This window comes from Chroicocephalus ridibundus, chromosome 8, assembly GCF_963924245.1.
Source record: "Chroicocephalus ridibundus chromosome 8, bChrRid1.1, whole genome shotgun sequence".
In the NCBI taxonomy this organism is placed as follows: Eukaryota; Metazoa; Chordata; class Aves; order Charadriiformes; family Laridae; genus Chroicocephalus; species Chroicocephalus ridibundus.
Genome location: NC_086291.1, coordinates 33,105,516 through 33,122,802, shown reverse-complemented (window position 1 = coordinate 33,122,802; position 17,287 = coordinate 33,105,516). Strand labels below are relative to the sequence as shown.

The 17,287-nt window shown below is 51.2% G+C and overlaps 2 protein-coding genes across 2 annotated transcripts; one reads left to right on the top strand and one right to left on the bottom strand.

The window, feature by feature from the left end:
* The first annotated feature begins 25 nt into the window (after nucleotides 1–25).
* On the top strand, nucleotides 26–9,048 carry ALDH9A1 (aldehyde dehydrogenase 9 family member A1). Its single transcript, XM_063343406.1, has 11 exons — nucleotides 26–355; nucleotides 1,072–1,217; nucleotides 2,326–2,455; nucleotides 2,779–2,913; nucleotides 3,398–3,594; nucleotides 4,427–4,567; nucleotides 5,250–5,438; nucleotides 6,465–6,552; nucleotides 6,940–7,081; nucleotides 7,638–7,750; nucleotides 8,150–9,048. The coding sequence occupies exons 1-11, from the start codon at nucleotides 175–177 to the stop codon at nucleotides 8,242–8,244; spliced, it is 1,557 nt and encodes a 518-aa protein (XP_063199476.1). The 5' UTR covers nucleotides 26–174; the 3' UTR covers nucleotides 8,245–9,048.
* Nucleotides 9,049–9,251: 203 nt separating this feature from the next.
* On the bottom strand, nucleotides 9,252–16,633 carry MGST3 (microsomal glutathione S-transferase 3). The gene is made up of 6 exons (XM_063343407.1): nucleotides 16,478–16,633; nucleotides 13,121–13,244; nucleotides 11,868–11,941; nucleotides 11,128–11,185; nucleotides 9,906–9,978; nucleotides 9,252–9,496 (listed from the first exon to the last, which is right to left on the bottom strand). Exons 2-6 carry the CDS (start codon nucleotides 13,235–13,237, stop codon nucleotides 9,387–9,389), a joined length of 432 nt encoding a protein of 143 aa, XP_063199477.1. The 5' UTR covers nucleotides 13,238–13,244; nucleotides 16,478–16,633; the 3' UTR covers nucleotides 9,252–9,386.
* Between the last annotated feature and the right edge of the window lie 654 nt (nucleotides 16,634–17,287).

Below are 17,287 nucleotides of genomic sequence, written 5' to 3'. Positions count from 1 at the left end.
GCGCGCACGCATGCGCGTGCGCGCCGGGGTGGGGCGGGGCCCGGGGCCCTGAGGTAAAAAGGCGCCGCTGGAGGCGGCGTCTCCCGGGGGTGGGTCCACGGGGGGAAAAAACCGGCTCTTTTCCCGTGGGATCTTCCCCAGCCCACCGCTCGCCCCCACCCGCCCCTTCGCCGGATGCTAGCGCGATCGCTGTTGCCGAACTTCCTGCCCCGGCTGTGCGCCTTCCCTCTCAGCCGCGCCATGAGCAGCGTTACCGGCACCGTCACGGTCCAGCAGCCGCTCAACTACCGGGCGGGGGCCCGCGTTCAGCCCGCCGATGGCGGGCAGGCCGAGGAGGTGTATGAGCCGGCCACAGGTACCGACCCGCCGCCTGATGGGGGTGGGGGGGCTCGACCCGCGCTGCGGGGACGGTTCCCCGGCTGTCGCCTCCCTGTTGCTTGTCTTCGAGGGCCGGGTGCCTTCGGCTTCTTTCTGCCCACCCGCATCGGGTGCCGCCCGGGCAGGCCACCCGAACGCCGTGGTGTCTGGGTGGCTGCGTTTTGCTTCCCGGAGTGCAGGTCCATCATCTGAATTCTTAGCAGAAATCATCTCCTGACTCTCAGTCAAACAAAACAAAACAAACGAGCGGTGCCCGATCTTGGCAAAAGACACGATTTAAACATTTCCAAATTATTTTTATCATTTTAATTAGAGATACCAAGGTTTCAGTAGAATCACTTTAAGAAAGAGAGAGTTTAATTGTTCTGAGGAATGTATAACAGAGTCCTGAAGCTATTGGTAGAAGTATAACAAACTCCAGTGGGAAACAGAGGAATTTTGTAGCAATTCGAGCTAATTAGTAACTAGAACAACTGCGGAGAATGGCATCTCTTTTAATTCAGACCAGCTGAACTGCAGCACGTCTTCTGTAGCCAGTTACAAATCAGTGGAAACCATACCATGAAGTTTTGTAGCTTGATATAGGTGGCTGGACTGAAGTCTTTGGGGTTTGATGTGAGATAAAAGAGTACTTTTTTGTGCTCCTTTTCTGAGGTTTCCATCTTATTTACTTTCTGTTTAAAATGTGTCCAGGTCGTGTGATATGCAAGCTGCTCTGCTCTGGGGAGAAGGAGGTTGATCTGGCTGTGCAAAGTGCAAAGGCTGCCTTTAAAATATGGAGTCAAATGTCTGGCATGGAGCGGAGCAGGGTGCTGTTGGAGGCTGCCAGAATTATTCGGGTATGTTGTGGGAGCTCGCCTCCTCTTTTGGAGAGGGATGGTTCTGTCTCTGAGCTTTCTTGTGGGTTAATGTGGCTGTTGGGGGCTTCCAGGAGGACTTACAGAGCGCCAGGAGGAGTTCAGGAGGTAAATCTACCTTTGACCAGAAGAGACAGTAGGTTACCATGGGCAGGGCTTTAGTCTTATCGCTCTATTCAAGGCCAGTGTGTACCTTCTCTGCTTAATACTGTTAGAAGACATAAAACTGAAGCCATCCAGTCAAAGTCTTGCAGGGCTCGTGCTTCTTTTCACAACTCCAAACATTAAGCTTCACTGCACATGATTTCAAAGCTGAAATTGCATAACTGTAACACTGTTGAACTTTCAGCTTGTCAGACGATGTTGTCACATGACTGGAGTGTGTCTTGTTTTAGCAATAAAAAATTGCAGGAATGTTGGTTTTTATCTTAGACACCAGATAATACACATGGGGGAGAGAGGATACAAATAAGCTTTATCACAAATTGCTTTGGGAGATAAGATGTTCTTGGACACTAAAGTTAATTCCCATCAAGGCACGGATCTGTAAGAAACCAGACCTTCTTTCCCCAGTGCACATATGTGATGAGAAACCTTTTCTTTCTGCGAAACTTCTGCTTTTGCCAGACTTCTGCAGCAGGGTAATACTTCTGCCTGGGAGATGGGGTGCTTCCCAGCTGTGTTGCTTTGTCCATCCTTCACTAAATCCTCTGGATCCATTTTGAACTTGCTGTTTGCTGTTCCTCCCGCTTTAGTTCTGTGAATCTTAACCGTTGTTTGCCAGCTGCCTTCTAAGTTCAGGTTTGCTCATCATTTAGATAAACAGAGGTGTTACGCAAGACTGGACTAGCAGTGAACCCCTGTGGCTGGCTGTTTGACATTCCCCTGTGATCGGTTGCCGCTGGGAAACTGATAAATAGCAATTGGGACTGTAACTGTTGGAGATGACAATTTCTCACAGCAGAGCCTGGCTTACTGATGGCAGACCCTGCCTTGTTTGGGAGTTGCATGCTTGAGAAGCGTCTGTCTCCTTGTGGAGTTCTACTACAGGCTTCTCTAATGTGTTGCCACTGTCCCATGCCTCTCACAGGAGCAAAGAGAAGAAATTGCCACCTTGGAAACCATCAACAATGGGAAATCCATCTTTGAAGCCAGAGTGGACATCGACATATCCTGGCAGTGCCTGGAGTATTATGCAGGACTGGCAGGATCTCTAGCCGGTGAGAACGTTACTGGAGTTTGCCCTTTACTCTCTGTCCTGCCATTCTCATTCTCTGCTAATTTCCATGGCACAAGACTATCTTTGCTGTTTATTTCTTTAAAAGATGGACTGTTCTTTTTTCTGAAGAGCTTGGAAGGATTTTCAGAGATCTCTGCCTAGTACTGCCATGCTCTGTGGGCACTTACGCACCTTCTGTGAGCTTGCTGGGGTAAAAGCTGTGTGACTCTTCTCAATCAAAGCAAGATCTGGCCCCTCAGGCTCTGGTAAGACAGGAAGGGGGTTTGCTCTTTTCTACCTTCTGGATGTTTTTCTTCTTTGCAGGTGAACACATCCAGCTTCCCGGGGGATCCTTTGGGTACACTCGGAGAGAACCCCTTGGGGTGTGTGTTGGGATTGGAGCCTGGAATTACCCTTTCCAGATTGCCTGCTGGAAGTCTGCCCCAGCCTTGGCTTGCGGTAATGGAGACACTCTGCCTGTGCAAGCTTCTTTCGAAGCCAAATGATCCTGTGGGGGAGAGTAATTTGGGGGATAAAGTCTAGGATTACCTTGAAGGAGGTGTTGAAGGATTAGCAGAACCTTTAGGCTGTTACTTTGCAGAAAGGGAAAGGAAATGGAAGTGGGAACACCGTAGATGCTAAGAGGGCAGGAGTACATCAGGAAAAAGGCAGATTGCTTGGCTTTGTACCGGGCAAGGAATGTCTTTGGAAATGGCTGCAGTGCAGGACCAGCAGCCCCATCTCCCCTAGTCCTTCCAGCAGGAAGGTGCAGTTCCTCCCTTTCACTGGTGCAGTGTTCAGCTGAAACTGTGTCCCCCTCTCTCGATGGGATCTTCTGGGATCTGTTGAGACAAACTGTTTGTGTTTGTGGTTTGTTTGTTGTTCTTTTCCCTAAAGCAGTTTGGCTGTTAACCCCACCTTGCCTCTGTCTGGGTTCCCCTAGGCAATGCGATGGTCTTCAAGCCCTCTCCCTTCACCCCTGTTTCGGTGGTGAGGTTGGCAGAGATCTTCACAGAGGCCGGTGTGCCCAAGGGGCTCTTCAACGTGGTGCAGGGTGGAGCAGCCACAGGCCAGTTCCTCTGTCATCACCCAGATGTGGCCAAAATCTCTTTCACTGGCAGCGTTCCAACTGGCATCAAGGTAAAGGCACCTTCTCACTCAGGGACACAAGAGATCTGTTGTGCCAGCCTTCCTGGTGTGCTGTGGATGTCGATACCTCCTTGAGCTTTTGTGCATGGGGCTTGTAAAGATGGGGTGCAAGTTGGCATTTTGGGGTCTGAGCAAGGAGCTTACACATACAAGGTTACTCTGGGGCTCCAGTTAGCCCACTGGGCATGGGTTTGGGCGCTCAGTTCTTTCAGAGGAGCCCCTTGGTCGTTACTTGTCTGGCCCCTTGTTGCAATGAAGTCTCTGAGCTGCTAAAATGTGGGATGTGGGTGTCTATGTGGGGAGGAGGGTACGTAAAACAGAGTAGCACTGTGAAAATGTGTGAGCATTTCTGGCAGTAATAGTTCAGTTTAGCTGCATATAACCTACCATTTTTAAGCAAGAGGTTAGTTTCTGTGAATTTCTTATCCTCAATTTATTCTTCAAAAAATTAAAAGTTCCTGAAAAGACTTCTAAAAATAAATTCTGATTTGAAAAAGGAGAAATATTGCCCCTTGAATTCTGCTTATGTGTGTGTACCTGTGGGGTGCAGTGACACAGATGCAGTTACAGCTGTCCTCAGCTTTTGCTGAGCACGAGACTTCCTGCAAATGACTCCTCAGGTTTTGTTGATTTTATCTTTTAAAAAAACAAACCTCAAACCTTCTGAGACTGTCCCCAGGACGTCTGGGAAACCCAGCTTGCTCTTTGTGCTGCTTCTGTTATTCTTGAAGGGCCATGTGGGGACTCTCCTCTTGGGCGTCTCTTACCTCCTTCCACCAGCTTCCCATTTACCAGTGGGTCACTTGTCTCTTGTTTCCCTCAGATCATGGAGATGGCAGCTAAAGGGATTAAACCAATCACCCTGGAACTGGGGGGCAAATCCCCCCTTATCATCTTTTCGGACTGTGCCTTGGAGAATGCTGTGAATGGAGCCCTCATGGCCAACTTCCTTACGCAGGGCGAGGTGTGTGTCTACAGGGCAGGAGCAGTCATCCTTGCTGTGGCAGGGCGGTTTGAGAACCAGGTGGCAGAGCCAGCCTGTGACCTTGCATGATCAGGGATGCCCCGACGCTCCCATCTTGCCACCTATTTCCCTGTGCAGTGTCACAAGGGATCAGAAGGGATGCCCTTGCAGAAGCCAGTGCAGGGCATCCCAACAAAGCATGCCTTAGCCGATGCCCTGTTCTTCCCAGAAGTGGAGCCTCTTTAGCACCTGATACCCAGCTCAGTGCAGCTGCTCTTGTGCCCTGGGCTCCAATCCGGTGCACAGAGGTGAGAAGAAGCTGTGCTGGTTTCCTCCGGAGGGGCAGCATGTTCCAGTCTGGTGTCCTGAGCCATGGCCCTGTGGGGGGTCTGTCCATCCGAAATTTGAGATCTCCACACATGCTGCTGGCTTTGTGTAATCCTGCTGGCAAATTGTCTTACTGAGGTCATCTCAAGTTCTCTCCTGCTTGTGACTTGATGCGTTTTTGCCACGTGGTGGCATCAGTACCACTATGTTCAGCATGAACTGTTCATTGCTGTCAGGAGCAGCAGGGTAATCTAGTAATCTGTCCCTGGGGATGTTAGCTGTTTTTACCAGCTGTGGAGGGAAGGCCTGCAGAGTGCTGTGTGTCTTGTTCTGAGCAGCCTGTCCTGTATCCCAGGTATGCTGCAATGGCACACGAGTGTTTGTGGAGAGGAAGATACTGGATGTCTTCACAAAGGAGGTGGTGAAACGCACCCAGAAAATCAAAGTTGGAGACCCTCTTCTGGAAGACACACGGATGGGAGCTCTCATCAACCGGCCCCACCTGGATCGTGTCCAGGGCTTTATTAAGCAGGCAAAGGAGCAGGTGAGATTGTGATGCTGCCTTGTGACTGCCCTGAAATGTGTCTCTCTCTTGTTAGGCAAACAGGCAGGCAGCTCCTTTCCTGCCCTATGCCTTCCCAGTTAAGCTGTTTTTTTGTTGTTGAATTACTTGATAGGTGTCTTTGGCTGCTAGATTAAGAGTGACCCAGTGTATGTCTCTGAATCAGCATTGAAGGTTACATGGGTTTTAATATCCTGGTGTTGCCAAATTTTAGAGATTGTGAGATACCCAGCATGGCAGTGTGTAAAACGGTATAATCCGTGATGTCTGGGCTGGTTCTAAGTTGTGGTGACGCCTTGTACACTTGTCTATTATCTCATTTGGGTTCCAATTTTGTTGGTTGGAGAAAGAGCTTACTAAGGATCAAAGGCCAAAGTTGCAGCTGCTGGAAACAGTCTTTGTAATAGCAATAAGATTTATCCAGGAGTTTTGTTTTTTCTCCAGGTTTTATTTTAAGTGTAAAGATGTTTTAAATGTCAGTGCTTAGGTATATGACTAGGTGTAGCCAATTTGGGGATGTGCTGGAGAAGGGGAACTGTGAGTGAAAGCCAGGAGAGCTAGATAAGGATTTGGAAACAGGAAGAGGGATGGGGAAGGAGGGGAGAAATCCCCATCTCTGAAGTGGGGCATTTGATGGAGGTAGGTGTTTCTTGCCAGGTGGAGTGCTAAGGTTGACTCACTAACAAGGGAATTCACACCATGTGAAGATGTGGAAGCTAATGTGATGCCAGCTGAGGATCTGTTTCTAGTTGTAGTTGCTTCCCTCCAACCTGCACTGGCTCCTGTGGCACTTGCACCCCAAATCAGCATTGTTTGGACTTTTAGGATGGGTCTCACTCCCTGATCCTGATCTATCAGTGAGCAGTCCTGACCTGGAGAGACACCAGGGAGGGGCACAGGCACGGTTTCTCTGATAGGGCTGTAAACCTATTGACCAGCCAGAGCTTCGGCAGCTGGGCAGGATGCTGCTGGACATGTCTGCCTACCTTCTGCTTGGCTCTCTTTCAGGGAGCACAAGTGCTATGTGGTGGGGACTTGTACGTGCCAGATGACCCGAAGCTGAAGAACGGCTACTACATGCGACCCTGCGTGCTAGGTATGAGCCTTCCTGTTCATGGTGCTGCAGCCTTCTACATGGATGTTGCTGAGTTTCTTCTAGAGAAAGCTCTGTTCAGCATAACCTGTCTCTGTGCACATTCACAGTGTGGACAGGCACTGGGATGAGTGTACCAGAGAGAGCTGAGACACCTAGGAACTGTGTCCAGAGAAATCTCTGCTGTTGGAGGGTCTGACAGGACATGTACAGTTAGTGCCTTTGTTGCCTTGAGATGCAGGGTGGGACTTGCTCCTCTGCTAGCCAAGCCGGAGTGGGGGAGCCGTGCCATGCTGAGTGCTGTCATGAAGGCTGTGTGGGTTGCTGAACGCACAGGCTGTTTTGCTAACTCTTTCTTTCTGAAGCACATGTGCTCTGCCATGCTTCCAGGGAACTGCACGGATGACATGACATGTGTGAAGGAAGAGATCTTCGGGCCTGTCATGTCCATTCTGCCATTTGACACAGAGGAGGAGGTTGTGGAGAGAGCCAACAACACCAAATTCGGCCTGGCAGGTGGTGTCTTCACCAGGTATATGACTGGGTATTTTGGCTGGTGTGGAAGCAGTCTAGGGAAGGGAGGAGAGGAGAAGGGAAATACTGCAGCAACTTGATGCTCCTCTTGTGGTGCCTGGCATGGACGTGGATATCCTCTTCCAGAAAAGCTGGAGCAAGGGATTGCCAAAAGGGAACTTTGTACATGACTGCGCATCTCCTCCTGATTTTTCCTGAGGGGTTAGGTGGGCCCAGCTGTCCTTCAGACTCCTTCCAGGCTGGGCTTGGCCTGCTGCCTGCCTTCCTGCATCTCTGGGAGATGTGTACCAGGAGCCTGCCATGCTGCTGAAAGGATGCATAGATGGCTCTTGGCCGCGTGCCGCATTCTGTGTTGCTGGTGTCCTTGTTGTGCCCTCTCAAATCAAATCCAGTTTTGAGTGTCCTTGGGAGTAAGCGCAGGCAAAGACAGCGTAGGGCAGGTTGGGCTGCAAAAACCACTGCACCCTGCTGGCCTTTCTCTAGTGGGATGTCAGCTGGCAGGGAAGGAGGGGATGAATGGGAAGGGATCCAGCTGAATTGCCCTTCTTCTGCAGGGATATCCAGAAGGCTCACAGGGTAGTGGCTGCTCTCAAGGCTGGGATGTGCTTCATTAACAACTACAACATCAGCCCTGTGGAGCTGCCTTTTGGAGGATACAAGGCATCAGGTGAGCTCTGTTTGGCTTCCCCTGGGCTCAGCCCTCCTGCACACGGGTGAGGATGAGCCTGTTTCTGTGATGGCAGATGCGAGTGCTCCCTTGCTGGGTCAGCTGTGCCTCTAAGAAGTGAATGCCACACTGGGAGCTGAAAGGGAAGCTGGGGAATGGATTGCAACTTTGTACTGAGAAAGCAAGGAGGCGAGCTTTAATATTCATGGCCTTGCTTTGCAGCTGAGCTCATCCAGTTATTACTCTGGGCTTGATCAGAAGTGCCACTGTGAGGTGGCACTTGCACTGGAGTGTGTGGCTTATGTTCTCCCTGATACGACTACGTGATGGTTCCAGGGGGTATGAGTGGTACCTGGCGCTGCCTGGAGCTGTGTTCACACTTCTGCCTTGTCCCTGCAGGATTTGGCAGAGAGAACGGGCGGGCGGCCATCGAGTACTACTCGCAGCTGAAGACTGTCTGTGTGGAGATGGGTGATGTGGAATCTGTGTTTTAGTGGCTCTGGGGCCTGCTCAAGGGAGCATCAGCCAGTTGCCTGTCAGCCAGAGATGTGGATCATGTACCCAGCAATAAAGTGCTCTAAAATTGTAAGTGCCTGGGGGGAAACATTGCTGGAGCAGCATTTAGCCACTCTGCTCCTGCAAGGGGGAATGTACACACAGGGGCTCAGCCTGTGGGCCTGCTCTGTCCTGTCTGGTGGAAGACGGGAACCTCAGAGTAGGAGGTGGCAATATGACTTTCATCAGCAGCTTGTGCAGCTGTGTAGGTGCTACCAGAGGCCTGGCCCAGGCTGCTTCCTCTGCTGCATGCCTTGAACCCCATTGCCTTCCACCCTCAGTCAACTTTGGTTTTGGCTTCTTAACAGGTATGACCCTACACAGTGCACATAAAAGCTCTTGGATACGTTGATATCCTGTAGCTATAGGCTCTGCCTGTTCTCTGACTACATAAAAGCCTTAAGGGTTATTCCCTCTAGCCCTCTTGTAAATGCTAGTTTTGTTTTTTCTATCCGTACGTCACTTCCAAGGTGGGACAAAATATTGTGGGGATGGTGAGCTGATGCAGCCTGGGACAGGCATGGCCCTGAGAATCATGTCCACACAGAGAGTATGGAGCAGAACCACAGTGGTAGCAAACTCCAGCATAGGATAGAGTGCTGCCTCTCCTAAGCAACAGCTATTTGTCTCCCTACTTACAGGTCTACTGTTCTTTCTAAACATGATGAAGCAACAACTTTAAATGTTTGCCTGCATCTTTTTTTTTTTAGCAATCAAATAAATACTAACTCTGGAACACGTTATTGCAGAGTGACGTGAATTGAGGGGTCCAGAAATAAGGCGGCTGCTGTATGTTTTAACAGGTTGTGAGAAGGCTTTTTTGTCACTAAAATCATAAAAGCTAGGAGATCTCTGCCTGATGAGCAGATTTCTGTAGTCCTTACAAAACCAGAGTTGTTCTAGCATTCTGCAAAACTTCTTAAGAAAACCCTCTATAACTTTAGAATGAAAATACAGGATTGACAACTTCATTTTATTGAATGAGAAGGAAAAAAAAAAAAACAAACAGGAAATGAAATGTTCTAACAGAAAAGACAACAAAAGTTCCTTTAGTTTCCTAGCCAGCCATCATGATGGTCAGTTAGCCCTGGCAGATCCAGCCAAGGTGCTGGCAAGCCGAATACACTCCTGTGCCCACCAGCCCAATGAGCGCAACTGAACCAATGGCTCCTCTCCTTCGGTTTTTTGGATCTGGAAAAAAAGACATGTTTTCTCAGTTCAGCAGCCTGAAAGACTAGCCCATCCTGAAAATTAAAGAGGGAGCAGGAACTAGGGATAAATCTCGAGGCAAAACAGCAGGCACCAGCTTGGGCCATGTACCTACCCTCACTCTGTGTTGTTATTAGATTAGTGCTCTTCCCATCGGTAGGAAAAGCATACTGGAGAGTTAGCAGCCTGTGGACCTGCACCCTTTTTCTCCACACCCTGACTGGAAGCTTTATGCTGCTTCAAGTGATCAAGTGTAGTATCTGTTGTTCATCTCAGTGGCCAGTTCGGCCCAAACCATGACGCTTCTCAAAATGAGCTGGAGAAAAGAGCCCTGAGGCCACTACAGACTTGAGTTTCCAAGCACCTTCTGTGCTACAGGGTAAAGACCTACCTCCTGTGTAGTAGCCATAGGCATAAAGGATTCTCCCAATAATCCAAGTGATGCCAAGCCCTGTGGCAGTCCGCTGGAGAGAAAGGAGAAGCATTAAAGGTTTTGGAGACTTGCCATTTGCGTGTGCTTACCTGTTATAGCAGCTTTGCTTCAAAGAAGTGACCACCAACTACAGTATGGGTCCTGACCTTGCTAGGACAACCCGGTGGACGTGGGTGACTGATGCAGCTTGTTGGGGTGAGTTTTCTACAGGAGGAGTCACTTTCATGACACCTCTAGGGAAGGAGCATGGGATGTGCTGCAAGAGCCTTGCTGTTTTGCAGCACAGCTCTTCCCAAGCAAGAAATGGTTAAATCATGCAGGCAGCAGGTGCTGAATCTCATTCCACCATTGCCCAGTTAGTGAGCTAAGCCATGTGCCATGATCTTGGAGGCTGCTGTTGCCCCAAGCCCCACTCCACTGTCTCCAGCAACTGTACAGGATTTCCTGTTGCAGGTGTTACAAACTTCCACCTTGCCTCTTAATTTAGAGCTTGCTGCAGCAAGCCTCCAGTTTGCCAGATTTGCCTATGCGGCTTCCTTCCCATATTCGAGAAGACCAGATTTGTCTACTGGTGGCAAAGAAAGAGCTACTGCTTTTGATCTCTCCTATATGCCCGCCTCCTCACGAGTTGTCTACATCTTTCAATTAAAAATAATCTAGGCTTTTTTTGTGATCCTTTGCATACCTCCTTTGGTGGTGGAAGTGAGTGGGAAGATCACCATGTTCCTGTTCTATTCTTATCAGGTGAACTCTTCGTCAAAGTGTGCTTAGGAGAGAGGGAAGGGGCCACACAACCAGCTGCTGAGTAGCACTGCTGTAAGCCCAGCAGGATGCCACAGGGCTTGCAAGAACCAGGTAGGGTTGGAGGGACCCTTCCCGCTTACGGACTGGAGGCTGTGAATGCTTTGGTTTGTGCAACAAGGCACCCTTACGGGAAGGGAAGGGAAGGAAAGGGGACTAAAGCTGAAGCAGGAATAATGAGTTTATTATGTGGTTCCCCTGCACAAGACCTTCTACAACTACGTTTTCAGAAGGGGCACAGCTGTGAAGTGCAATGGGGCTCGTGAAGCAGCCTGCTGCCTCCAGAGGGACTAGCTTGGCTTACTGCCCCCTACCCTCCCCGAGTCCGGGAGCAAGAGCAGAGTGCAGTCCTGCAAACCTGCAACGTAGCATCACTTACCGGGTGATAGATTCCACTGGTGCCTAAGAAGAACAGGAAGGCAGGGTAAACTTCCAATCTGAAAATTAAAGCAAGGCGGTTATATTTGTGCTCAAGTTGCTTACAAAGAGCAAGCTCTAGAAATACAGAAGCTGCCACCACCTGCCAAGGTCTCTGTTGGGCCTGACTGTTGGGAGTCTCTGCACTGAGGAGAGCTGTGCTTGATGCTATGGCCACAGATAAGAGGAAAGAGGGAATCTGAGCATCTTTTAGGGACTTCTTCCCATCTGTGTCTCTCCCCAGGGACACCCACTCTTTCCATTTTGTGCCCTAAGCCACTGCTAAATACTACTTACCACCTCCTAATCCAGGAGGAGTTGTTCCTCCCAGCACTCCACCGATGTGCTGTTGCAGCCTGGCCCACAGTAGCTGGGTGGACTTAGGCCTCTCCCCAGGGAGATCTGGGCAGCACAACAGAACAGCAGGCTCTTCTGGAAACAAGACTTCTAGTGTCTTAAGGTCCACGCATGGAGGCAAAGAGCTGAGCACCGGGGAAGAGGAAGCTGCTTCACAGCCCCATCGCATGGTTTAAGGCATGGTAAGGAGCCAGCACAGCATTACTACTAAGTGTCTCCTGGCCGTGTGTTTTCCTCAAGCTTTGAGCCTGAACCCAAGCCCTTGGCAGCAACAAGTCTCTAGCTGTAGGCCCTGCTCCACAGCCCTGTGTATTTTCAAGGTCAGCATTCGTGCATGGTACTCACGTGTTCTGGTGCGCACGCTGGATGCAGTTGAATACACGCCCGTGTTCAGGGTCTGTGCTGTACATGGTTGGATACTGCCAAAAAAAAAACACCCAGCAGCAAAACATCAGCAAGCGCAGTCTGGGCTCCGGAACGTGGTGTTCTCCAGCAGAAAGGAGTGTGCCCTGCAGCACCTCCTCAGGGAGCCCAGCGCTGTATGAGTGCTCGAGAGACTGACTTGCATTGGCCAGTTAGAGCCTGTCTTCTGCCCCGTGGCCCACAAATGTTTTGTTGAAATTGCTGCTTGTCCCAGGCTGGTTCCTGACCTCCCTCAGCAACCTGACTACCCTGGAGGTGGCCCTGCTTTGAACAGGAGCTAGCCAGGTACTGGGTGACCTCCTTGTTTAAATCCCATCTCTCTGGAGGGAAGAGCAAAGCACCCTAACTGAGGGCATGCCCCCGTGACTCCTCTGGGGTGGTGGACATCACCCAGAACAGGCTGGAAGGACGCTGCCGTCCTCACTGCTGCAGAGCTGAGCAGCCAGCCGGAGCTGCCACTTGGCTGCAGAGGCTTCTCCCAGCGTGAAATCCAGTGCTCTGGGCACATTTTCTATAACCTTGACTTCATGCAGTAGGAATGGTGTCACCCCAACAAGCACCCGGGGCTGTCCTTGCTCCCACACCTTCTTGCCACTTCCCCGAGTGACCCGGGGGAAGAACAAAAGGAGTGTTTGCGCTCAGAGACAAGTGGCACAGCAGCCTCCACATGCCATCGCCTTGACTCACGGGCAGGATCAGCTGTCCCCACCCAGCCCACAGCCCTGCCTGGCTTGCAGGCTCCCCCATGGATGCAGAGGGAAGGTCACTTTGAAAGACTGCTTGCGATAGGGCTCAGGTGCTCCCTCTGAGCTTGAGAAAACCCTCCTGTCACTTTTGTTCCACCACCCTTTGCCCCCAGTGCTGCATCAACCTTCTTTACAGGGAAAAAGGGCTGTGTAGTTTCTTGCTCATCAGTGTTTCCGAGCTCAAAGCCTTGTGCTTTCAGCCATCTCAGCTTGGTGCCAAGCACCTGATGTGCCAAACCCCAAGCTCTGTCGTGCCGTCTGCTCTTGTCTGGAGAGCCAGAATGGCAGCTCCATCCCCTCTGCATCCATTTGGTGGGGCAGAAAATGTCAGCAAGCCACCCAAAAATAAGCAAGGTGTTACTTTGCTTGTCTGCAGCATCCCCTGCAGACCAGCCCTGACCTTCCCATTCCCTCAGCCTGAGCACTCACCTCCACGTTGTACTTCTTGCGGGCCTTGGCCACTTTCACCGCCAGATGGGTGACCAAGACGAAGCTGGCAGCCCCCGTCAGGATGACATAGCCATACTCCTTTGAGAGAACAGCCATCTTGGTGCTGTCACAGAAAGAGAGCCCGTTACTGCTTCGGGGTGTGACTGGAGGAGCAACAGCTCACAACATGCAGATATGCGTGTGTGGAAGTGTTGCTGAGCATGAACCCAAGCCCTCCGAGCACAGGGAGTGGCTGAAAGAAGGAAGAAACGTGGGGAATTTTCACCTCTTGGTGCCTGCTGGGTATGGAGCAGCACAAACCAAGGGCTCCCTGCCCAGTTCCTGTCAAGCAAGCCTTAAAAATCACTGAAGTGTTGGTGGGAGGTAGCATCTGGAGGACCCTAGTCCAGCCTCCGGCTCGGAGCAGGACTACAGCCAACAGAAGGTCCCACCAGCTCTGGCTGTGACTGGCTAAGTCCCACGAACTCATGGACACGGTGCTGTGCCTGCAGGGATGCTCTGGAGAGGTGGACAGACACCAATTGTTCACAGCCACTTCCAACACCAGAGCCAGGGGCCACCAAAGAGGTCAGGAAACAGATTCAAAGCAAACCAAAAGAGGTGTGTTTTTCATACAGTGGGAAGCAGGCCTGAGGAACTCCCCACTGTCGGATGGGGTGAGTGCAGGCAGTTTTCAAACTCAAAAACCCAAGCTCTGGGCATACCGGGTAAATGGAGAATTACAATACAAACACAAACTGGCTCAGAAATCCCTGGACGTGAAAGGAGCTGGGCTACATGAACAGCTAGTTTGTACCGCTACGGTCATACTTATATAAAATAATAATAAAAACCACCACAATGGCAATAATAACTGAACCTTTTTGGTAGAGGCACTGGCCAGATGAGTGATGCACACCCCTGCAGCTTCTCAGAGCCACAAGTCAGTGAGCAGCCCCCAGCAACACGCAACTGCTGGCACTTGCCAACATCTGCACCAGCAAGTCTGCTGGCCAGGAGACACCAGGGCCCGTGTGGTTGGCATTTAATGCTCCTGCACTTCCTCGCGCTGGCCTGAGATGGAAACATGGAGCAGAAGGTGCATCCAGCAGCCTCCACCACGCTGCCCTGCAGCAAGGCTGCGTTGCATGTTTCTCCCTCCTTCCTGCTCCCCATCTGCCGGACCTGCCACCAGCTTATGGTGCTGGGAGATGCTCAACACCAAGCGCTCCAGAACCATCCCCGCCTGCAAGTGAGTGCAAGGGCCCTTCCCCACAATCATCTGGCATGGGTCCTTCTTGCACAATCCCAAACCTCAGATGTTGTCCATCTGCGTGACTGTCCTGGTTTGAGCGACATGGGACTCATTTCTCTCCTACTGCTTGGGAAAAATGCACTTTTAGAAGACTCCGGTGTCTCAATTTATGAAAACATTTACTTTATAGCCAGCTATGGTATGCGGGTTTCAAGGTCTCGGTGTTGTCGAGCTCACCAGGTTGCAGGGATGAGGAGGAGCGAGACCTGGTCACTTGACAAGCTGGCCAACAGGATTATTTCATACCATGAACGTCACATTCAATACAAATTAGAAAGTTTTCTGTGAAGTTCTCTCTCTCCTAATGGCTGCGATCCAGAGAACCTCTTGCCGGTGCCGGACCCCTGAGCCCTTCCCTTCCTCCTGAAGCCCCAGCACTTGCAGTGTCCCACATTTTTTGTCCCCTGCTGGGAGTGCACGGCTTCCTGAGTATAGTCCCTGTGTATTTGATACTGGTATTGGGATCAGTATTGGTTCTTTAGTAGTATTAATGTTAATTATTTAGTCTTATTCTACTAAATCTGTTTCTATTTCAGCCCTCGGGTTTCTTTATATTTTCCTAATTCCCCTTCCTGGGTGGGGAGGAGTCATCGGGTGAGAGAATAATTGTCTAAATGACAATAAATTGTTGTGGGTTTCTCAAACCATACCAGTGACCCAAGATGGTGCTGTGTGATGCAGCACAGCAGAAGACAGCAGAGACCTCTCTCCAGCACTGAGACAATTTCCTCTCCAAACCAAACCCCGGCTGAAGCCTGTCTCCACCTGGTTGCCTCCACCACGTAGCGAGCTTTTGGTGTCTCCTGCACTGTCCCACCAGCACAATCTGTCAGCGTGGGGGAAAATGGGCCACCACATGGAACCAGTGCAAACATCCTTCTATTGCTGCAGCGACAGCACCCCTCACGAGAGACCTTCAGGGACTAAAGGGTTTTATTTCTCATTTGCAAAGGGATTATTATCCATGGAGCAAGGTGAAGACAACAGCTGGCCTTGTCCACATGAAGTTTGGTAAACAATTATCACTGAAACTAACACTGAAAACCTAATGTAAGGAAGAAGAGTCAGCTGCAACCACATCTAATAGAGGTTAGCACCTGCCAGATGACACGCTGAAAATATAACAGGTTCCCAGCCAGTAGGGCAGGTTGATGATCACGTTTCGCCCTTCAAATTACAAGGCTAGTGGAGAACCCACGCCTGCCCGCAAGGACCAGGCATTTTATCTTTACAGCTGGTTTTATCTTAGCAGCAAAGAGCTAAAAGTCATAATGCGGGGTTTTATCTTGGCAGCAAAGAGATTCAGCCGCAGCAAAGCAATAAGCCAGGTGTATTATAAAGCTGCTACTCTTCATGCTGCTCGTCTAAAACTCTACTGCGAGCCTTTGCTCCAGTAATCTGGAGCCATATAAAGCACTTTGAAGCATGCGGGACTTTGGGCCCCTCTCCAATCGCACGCCTCGCCCCTGATCCCGGATCCAGGTGCGTTTCGGCAACCTTTGTCCGCCGCCGCAAGGACTTTGCTGACAAGCGCCGGTGTGGTGCAGAAGCCTGAATTTGTCTTCCACGCAGTCACGTTTCAGGCCGGAGCCACACAACCACGAGATTCTGGGGCGTGACACAGCGCAGCTGTAGCAGAAGAGCTCGCCGGGGGTGCTTTTACTCCAGAATTAGGGTTCTTACCGAGCTTGCCCTAACACTATAATTATGAGTCAGCAGAGCCGATTAAGTCTCCTCGAGTAGACCCACGCCTGGATTCTGGCTACCAGATGCGAGCTCGGGCTTCCTCTGAGAGCTAGGAGAGCCCCCCCTCCGTTCCCGGGGGAATCCCTGCGGGCTCAGCCTCGGCCCGAGCCCGGCGGGGTACGGGCAGGGCCCCGCCGCGCCCCGCTCCTCCCGCGGGGACAAAGGGGAAGTTGGGGGGAGCAGCCGTCCCCGCGCTTGCTATATTTTCTTTACCCTCTACCAGGATAATCGGCGTAAAAAACGCGTTCTCGCCGCCCGTGCCCCCCGCCCCCGGGGGTTCCCCGGCCCGCACTCACCCTCCGGCGCGGCGCCGAGCCAGCCCAGTTCGCTGCGGGACGGGGAGGAGCGGGGCCGGGTCTGCCCGCGGCACCGCCCGCAGGCGGGGTCCGGCGGCGGCCGCCCCCGCGCTGCCGGCGAGTTGGGGACCGGCCTCGGGGAGGAGCTAGTGGCGTTTCGGGCGGTGGGCGGGCGGGTGTGTCACCGGTTCGTGTGGCTCCGCGGGGGGGGGGTTGCCGTCACAGTGTCTTCCAGCTCGCCAGGGGGGTTGCTAAGGGGGAAGCTCTACACGTGTGTCCCCATGTCCACGCTTAACCGTTCTCATCACCCCGATTATGCCCCAAACAAGGATTTCAGCTTTGATTCACAGCCTACGGTTTACTGGCTGTAAGGCAGAATGGTAATTTGCACCACGCTTGCTAAAATCTTCTGCTTTTCCTGTTTATTTCACCAGATCCCACCAGTATCGGGTGAAGAAGCCAGTGTTTCACACGTGGAGTTGCTGTACTCAGTCATGTAAGCAGATACTTTTCTGGGCAATTACCAGCGTTAGGGATATGAAGGATCTTATTTACATCTCCCTTTATTCCGGCCTGTGTGTGCAGCCCTGGGACTTTGGCATCGAAACACAAGCCATTTCAAAGAACACTTGGAGTGTGTAAGCAATATTTTTTACATTAAAAAAACTCCCACAAACAGTTTTTGTTATGTGATACGAAACTGGAGCTGGGCCTTCCAGTTCTCTAAATGTTTATAAACCAGTGGAGGTACAGGGTGTCTGGCTGCAGGTGTCTTTTGGTGACAGATGGTGTCTTTTGTTGTCACCAGTG

Excerpts from the sequence above, each read along its gene's own strand:
- ALDH9A1 (XM_063343406.1), top strand. The coding sequence starts at position 175 with ATGCTAGCGCGATCGCTGTTGCCGAACTTCCTGCCCCGGCTGTGCGCC. Across the intron at positions 2,456-2,778 it reads ACTGGCAGGATCTCTAGCCG|GTGAACACATCCAGCTTCCC; the intron begins GTGAGAACGTTA and ends TCTTCTTTGCAG. Across the intron at positions 7,751-8,149 it reads TGGAGGATACAAGGCATCAG|GATTTGGCAGAGAGAACGGG; the intron begins GTGAGCTCTGTT and ends TTGTCCCTGCAG.
- MGST3 (XM_063343407.1), bottom strand. The coding sequence starts at position 13,237 with ATGGCTGTTCTCTCAAAGGAGTATGGCTATGTCATCCTGACGGGGGCT. Across the intron at positions 11,186-11,867 it reads CAGCGTGCGCACCAGAACAC|ATTGGAAGTTTACCCTGCCT; the intron begins GTGAGTACCATG and ends TTTAATTTTCAG. Across the intron at positions 9,497-9,905 it reads CTATGGCTACTACACAGGAG|ATCCAAAAAACCGAAGGAGA; the intron begins GTAGGTCTTTAC and ends CTTTTTTTCCAG.